This window comes from Etheostoma spectabile, chromosome 9, assembly GCF_008692095.1.
Source record: "Etheostoma spectabile isolate EspeVRDwgs_2016 chromosome 9, UIUC_Espe_1.0, whole genome shotgun sequence".
In the NCBI taxonomy this organism is placed as follows: Eukaryota; Metazoa; Chordata; class Actinopteri; order Perciformes; family Percidae; genus Etheostoma; species Etheostoma spectabile.
This window is the reverse complement of record NC_045741.1, coordinates 11308091-11315648: the sequence shown is the minus strand read 5'-3', so window position 1 is coordinate 11315648 and position 7558 is coordinate 11308091. Positions and strand designations below refer to the sequence as shown.

Sequence of the window (7558 nt, the reverse complement as noted above, 5' to 3'; positions counted from 1 at the left end):
GAACTTGAATTGGGCAAATCAGAAAGAAAAAAACATGGACCCCTTTCCATATAAATATACCCTGATTTACAAATAAAAGCTCACCAGTCCAGGTCATACATTTCCTGATTTAATCTTTGTAGCTGGTATAAATCAATTATAAATCCAGTTGTGTTGTTTTTGTCAATAAGGAGGAGCACCACATGGCTCTCAGTACCTAGAAAGCCTCTGGTCATGTTTTTATAAGTAAAACATAAAACAGCTATCGAGCCATGTGGAACTGCAACATGTTCACAGTGAGTGATCTGATATAACATGTGTCTCGAAGGCTCCAAACACTGATGAGGATAGAAACAGAAATACGATTTCAAATAATCAAAGCTCTGATTTCACTAGTGCTGGCAGAGAGGAAGGATACTTTTCATCATAGGAACAACCTCGCCAGCTTGTTGAAACAACATCCTGCAAATCTTGTCTCGCTGCTTCACCCTGTCATGAACTCTCGATTCCTCCTAGGTTTATCTTCTTTGCCTCTCATTCTGTCTGCTGCCTGCTTTTCCTGTCTCTGTGTTCTTACTCTGTGTTCAGGGATGTGCAGAGTAGACTGGCCCTTGAAGTGCAACAAACATTTGTATCCAGGTAAGAAGAAGAAGAAACATTGTTATTAGTCACATACTGTCGAATCGTACATTGCAACATAGTAACATTGAGTCCCTGCATTTAACCCATCCTAAGCATTAGGAGCAGTTGACAGCTACATACAGCAGCACATTGTATCATATGTATATTATAATGGATAAAAAGAAAGTTGCATGAATATCTTGAAACATTCTTAGACTGAAACAGAATATATGGGTGGGACTGGATTGTGCCAACATCATGATGGATGAGTAATGAGAACACTCCACCTTTTTGCAGTCTTCCTTCTTCTGTCTCTCTCTCTCTCTCTCTCTCTCTCTCTCTTTTGCTGTCTTCCTCTCTGTGGCAATATGCATTCAATGATGTCTTTATTTCACATCATCCCCTGGCAGTTTCCTGAGCCAACCAAGTGATCTGTGCCAACTTCCTCACCACGCCAATCCAATCACAGTAATCTCTCAAAGGGCCAGAGGCCAAAGAGCTGCAGCTGCGTTCCCTTATATATGTACACACAAGGCTCTGATGGCACCAAACTACTATCTGTTTAAACCCATTTTACACCCACACATTTCTCCGTTTTTAAACAAAAACAACCCAGCCCCATGTTTCTAAGTGAAGTCTTTATTTTATGTTAAGATAAAATGACAAATGAAAATATCCGTAGTATGAAAGTGCTACAATTACAGCTCAAAATTTGAATTTTAACCATACTGCAAACTCTGTATGCAGGTAGCCATGTGTAAATAGAGGACCACCACTCTGTGTCATATTTTATCATATACATTTCAATTAAAGAAGTTTTTGAATGATCATTCTTATTATTTACAAATCGTGTTTGCTATTCTACAGTTATTGTCCAACGTGTTTTGGGCTCCCACAGGCATCTTACATTTGGACTGTTACACAATATATAAAATACAAAGTACGAACTGTATTTGAAAACATTTATTATTTAGGATATTAATCTGCAGATTAATGACACAACAGAGTAGCAGGACACCATGGATTACAGTAGGAGAGTCACTGGTTAGGTTGAATAAATTAGCACAATAGTTTTGCGGAGAGAGAAACCAACCACTGTAGCTAACTGGTTGTTTGTTGCATCCTGGTGTTCCTGCATAATGCTACAACATTAGAATTTCTACACACAAAGAGCTGTTAAACCTTGATAAAGTATATTTGATGATTTTTTTTTTTACGATGACGCACAGCTCCCTCCATGGCACACCAGTGTGCCAAAACACACATGCTGAGAACCATTAAGTCAACACAGTGCAACAGGAAAAACGGAAAGTCCCATCTCTGCTGATGTGAAAAACATTGCTCGGTATCATATACAAATATGCAATTACAAGAGTCCCACGTCATTTACTGCAAATATACAGTATCTCATTTAAACCTGTGATCCACAGATACAGTAGCAGTTAGTGGCTTACAGTTCATCTTCACTTTCCGAGTGATTACATTCAAACTTTTACCCAAGAGAGCATTCATGTTTTCAACTCTTTTTTTCTTTTCTTTTTTTACATTTTTCAGAACTCCAAAATTGCTGTCATTTGGCCACTCTTTTATACAGTATATCCAGTTACCTGTATGTGCACGAGTGTGTGTTGATGTTTTGTTAATCGAGGCCGCCTAGAAAGAGCTGAAAAGATAGAGGGGTGGGCTCCACGTTTAAATAGTAATCAAATAATAGCACACTTGTTTGACAAATTAGGTTGTGAAAGCATCCTGCTAGCTAACATGGTATTTGGGCTCGCTGCCCAGATAACTCACACACGTTGGCTTTTAATGGTATTTTTTTTAAGTCGTCTCACATTCCTTATTGAATAAACTGTCTCAGGTTATGACAGTAGATACATTTATGAGGGAATTTTCAAAAGACTACATGGGACAAAATGATGATGAAGTCAGTTTACAAACTGACAGAAATGCAGAGTGTCCTTGAGCTGGTTCATTTGCTTCATTTTGAATGGATTAATCAGTATACCTGCTGCTGTGTGTAGTTTGGGGGGTTTGAGACTAAACAGAGAACCCAGAGGACTTGATAGGCTTAATTAACATGAATTACATTTAATTCATGTTTGGACCTGGGCTCAGCTGTACTCTGATCACTCTCTTGTCTTCACTGGATACAGAGACAAGCTGATAACATGTGTATCAGACTCAGAAAAATCCTTAAATATAATGTATTTTGTTGGACGTCTTAAATAGTATCTCACTATTGCAGTTGTCATTTATACATTTGAAAACCAGCCACTGTAACACCTTTTGTGTGTTTGCATTTGACAACATGTTGAATTATTCATTGTTCAGACAGGAGGTTGTGTCTTTTTGCTCTTACATGCAGGCCATATTTAGTCTTTCCTTGTATTAGGTGCTTTTTATTGTTTAGGATATTCTTATTTTTAGTGGGCGCTTTCTGTCAAGATGGCTGTGACAGTTTACAAGTGAAATTAAAGTTAAAATGGAAGTTGTTACATCCCTTTGTGTAGTACTTTTACAACTCTGCACATGGTAAATCTTGAGAAGAAAATAGTCTTAAATTAGTTTTTCCACAACTACGAAGACCATAAAATGTATTACATGTGTAGAAATGTCAAACTACCAGAGGACAACAGTTTCTTGGGAGAGATCTCAACTATTAAAGAGTCATGTTTGGATGAATTAAACATTTGAGCAAGTGTTACACAGTTACAAATCTCGGCATACAGTACTTGCTGCAGAACTAAAATAAATCACCCAGCTTGCATGACTAAAAAGAGCACGATTCTGTGAAAGAAAAGGGCCGGATGGGCTTCAGTACGCACAGATTTACAGGCCAAAGCATCAAATTCTTCATTATGCTGCGTGGCATGCAGAAAATGGTCTGAAGTATAGCGTAATTCGTTGTTTTGCATATCAGTGCTGAGTTCTCTGTGCCCTCACTGTGAGCACACTGCTGCTATACAGTGAAGACCTTCAGCTTGAACTACAGCTGTCATGGATCTCCATTCTCCATGGGGGGATACATAATGTAAAGGTCAAACCAAACAAAACACTACTTAACATCCAAGTCAATCTCTTCTGTTCTGTATTAATCTCTATTTACACATCAAGCCATTGTTATCCATAGAACTTCTTCATATAAATATATAATATATAATGTATATTTGTATTTACATCTCTCTTTAAAAAAGTCAGTAGTGCTGTGCAATCTATCCTATCAGAGTTAAATACACATAACCAAACACATGTAGAGGTCAGTACAGGTAACATTAAAATGCATACTGTGCACCTGCAACTGTGATGAACCCACAGATTATCCCACCCGAAACATAAACAATCAGAGTGGTTTGACCTGCGCTTACAAAAACGTCAAATACTCAATTTCACCACAAAACATTTGTGGTTGTCTCTCAGTCTTTTTGTCCCTGTCACAGCGTCTCTCTCTGTGATCAGCGGTGTTCCCACGGTGACAGCAGTAGGAGCAGCATGGACGCCAGGACCAAAGGTTCAACAGAAAGCGTGTGGGCTGAGCCTTGAACTGCCACCTGACACAGATTATGCAAGGAGATGCAACATTATATGACAGGAACGAATAAAGGAAGAAGAGAATGCGAATGAGAATGAGCGGAGGCGCAGCTACCTGTGGAGGTGAGAGGTGATGAGGAGGGACAAAGCGACGAGGAGGACGAGCAATGTCCTTTGTCACTGGACTACGACCGCTGGATGTATCACCTGTCTCATCGTCTGAGAAAGACAAAAGCAAATATATAGCATACAGTACATAACAGTATATGTGCCTAACCTATGTATGTGGTTCCGTAGCAAAGAGCCCTATCAGAAGAGCTTCAGTCCCCCTTTATCAACACATGCCGTCCTGTTCCAAATGTGTAATTACAGGAGATTTTTAACTGGATTTCAAGTCCTCAATGTGTTATAACAGACTCAGATTGATTAGAAATGTGTCATTTGCTGTTAGCTCACCATAGCTGGTAGTTTATTGGTTGGTTATTCTAAAGATGAGAAGGGTTTAATCTTAAGATCATATAATAGCCTATGTACATATTCTTAATGTTTTTTACTCTCGATCTGGTCCAGTGTAATTTATCTACTTTTTCCACTTGCTTTTATTATTGTTGGTCTTTTAATTTCATTGGCATATGTGAAGCACTGTCACAGTGCAAATCCATTTTTGCGACATGACTGAAGTGTGGTGCCCTGACCTGTAGCTGATTGGACGAACGTGTCACGTAGGTCCGGCTGCTCGAGAATATTTTAAACCACTGTCACGGCGGCTCGGACAGAAGCGTCGCACAGACATATGGTTCACCACAGTAAAGCTTGATTTCTGATTGCTCTACATAAAAATACTTTTTATCTAAAGTAAAGTGTGTATTATATCCCACTGCAATCTTGAACATGGGAAATACAGTACTTCATTAATAAACTGTGGTTTTACAAGCAACATTCAACTGACTAAGTACTGTAAGTCTAAGTGTCTAACAAGATCAACTAAAGGAACCCAAACAAAGCAGACCTTCACAATCAAGTTTTTAAAAATATCTCCATAAATAAACAAGTCAATAAATTAACAGTCTGAGTAAAGAGTTGTGGAAGTCATTTCTGGTTCTGTTTTTAGTCTCATGATAAATCTTGCAATATTTATGGTTGTTTTGTTGTTAAGACCTGAAAGATTTATGGATTTCACCCCACCCACCCACATTTTTTCACAAATGTGAATACTATTACACAGACACAGATACAGACAGACACAACACCACACCACACAACCCACCACCACACACACACACACAGTGTGAAGTGTTGCTTCATTAATGGGCATATGGCCGGACTTAACCAGCTGCTTTAAGGCGTCATACGTCTGTGTGTGTGTGGTGTGTGGGTGTGTGTGTGGTGTGTGTGTGTGTGTGTGTGTGTGTGTGTTGTGTGTGTGTGTGTTGTGCAAGTGTGTGTATGTGTTGGCAGTACTCAGCACCTCATTGGAGGAACTTGGGTAAATGAGTGGATTAGGACTGGAGGGAAACAGACTGTGCTGCCGGCTAAACGCACACGCATGCATGCAAATGTGCGGCACACACAACACACACAACACACACACACACACACACACACACACACACACACACACACACACACACACACCACACAACACACACCACACACACCCCTGCTTAGGTAGAAATTGACTCTGTCTATTACAAACACATTGTTTGCAGTACAATAGACCAAGAGCCTCTTTCAGTCGCTGAGGAATGAGAGTTGTTATGTTCACACCCTCACACAAATTTATCTCCACACACACACACACACACACACACACACACACACACACACACACACACACACACACAAAAAAGGTTATGAAATCAAAACACAGACATAGATATACTCCTACAAAAAAAAATCAGCTTCAGAAGAGCATGATGTGTTTTGTTTTTGAGTGTCTGTGTTGATGATTTAGATGATTTGGTCACAGAAGAAGTTCAGCAATTAGGAATAGGTCCTTTATTGTGTGCTGTCTTGACAAATAGCTGCATGGAGCAATATGGGACCTGTGCAATTATGTAAAGTGTGCTTGTGTGTGTGTGTGTGTGTGTGTGTGTGTGTGTGTGTGTGTGTGGTCTGTTTTGTGTCCATCTGTTTCTATCAGAACTGAAAACCTTTTGTCGCATCTGGTTTGAACCTGTTTAGTGAACACAACTGCGTCATATTTTATTTTGCTTTTCCACCATAACAAATGTAGTGCAATACATTAATATTCCAGTTTTAGCACAATATCTGTTATTTTTTGTCATTATAGCACTTTCAGAAGAAATTTGAATTATTCTAAAAACGGGACGTCCTTTGCTCCAGGAAGCTGGTTTATATGAAAAAACAACAAATTGATCAATTTTGTCCCTTACTTACCCTAAAAGCAACGTCAGACAATGCCTAACATTTCCATTACAGTAATAACTTACACTGAATAGCCTGAGCAAGGTGAGTGACTTACAATCACATTTCAAGGTAAATTAGGCATCAAATTGATGAAATGAAATGAGATGGGTAACAAAACAGATATATATATATATATATATATATAAAAATATAGGCTTTACATGTGAGAAGCTGGAGGTAACAAATATTTAATATATTATAATAAAAATGATGACGTGAGGCTCAGACGGTGCCACTAAACTGTTGGCTTGTGCCTACATCGTTCATAAACTGAATACCAAACACTAATACTGAAACACCTCTCCCTTCTCATTAGGCCGGAACCCGAAATTTTGTGGCCTCCTGCTACGTGCCCATCGGCATATTGTCTCTTAGCAACAATGCAGATCATGTCACATGTGGCAGATTGGCAACAAATACATGCACACAAACGCGCACACACAGGCAATCGCTGGTCATACTCATGGGGCAGTTTAACCTTTGCTGGAATGAGTAATAAGCGAGTGTGTTTGTGTGTGATAGTAAGAATGCAGGAGTGACATTTGGAGGATCAGTCGCTGCAATGGGAGATTGCCGATCAGCTAAAAGTTTCAGCCTTCTTCAATGACGTCCAGCCTAGGAACAGCCGACACCGCCATTCATGCCCAGTTTGCCTCCTCAGAAGAGCTGACAGTTTACAAGGAAGGACAAGAATGGTTACTATGTATTGGAGTCTGAAGAGGAGAGCGACAGTGATCCATCATCTATCATCCATCTCCTATCCAAGCAAATAAATGTGTCCTCTTCACTGTTGGCTTGTACTTTAGATACTTTTTCCAAAATACTAAGATAAAAAACGGAATTGAATTCAAGTGAAGCATTCACCCAGGGGTGACAGTAAAGGTTGAAAGCACGTGGAGCAGGGCTATAAATCCGAGCTGTGTGGAAACAAACTCAGTGCATCTCTCTCTCTCTCTCTCTTTCTCTCTCTCTCTTCATAAGTCTATGTCTATGATGT

General features: G+C 39.4%; 1 protein-coding gene across 2 annotated transcripts in view; it reads right to left on the bottom strand.

Annotated features, from left to right (window-relative positions):
- Nucleotides 1-1550: 1550 nt before the first annotated feature.
- Nucleotides 1551-7558, bottom strand: part of LOC116695483 (glypican-5) — a 72955-nt gene continuing 66947 nt past the window's right edge. The window contains exons 10-11 of one of the 2 annotated variants that reach the window (XM_032525763.1): nucleotides 4247-4350; nucleotides 1551-4151 (exon numbers count right to left, since the gene is read on the bottom strand). In XM_032525763.1, the coding sequence (XP_032381654.1) occupies nucleotides 4056-4151; nucleotides 4247-4350 (200 nt within the window). In that variant the 3' untranslated portion in view covers nucleotides 1551-4055. The remainder of the gene's footprint in view (nucleotides 4152-4246; nucleotides 4351-7558) is intronic. The other variant, XM_032525764.1, reaches the window with a different exon arrangement.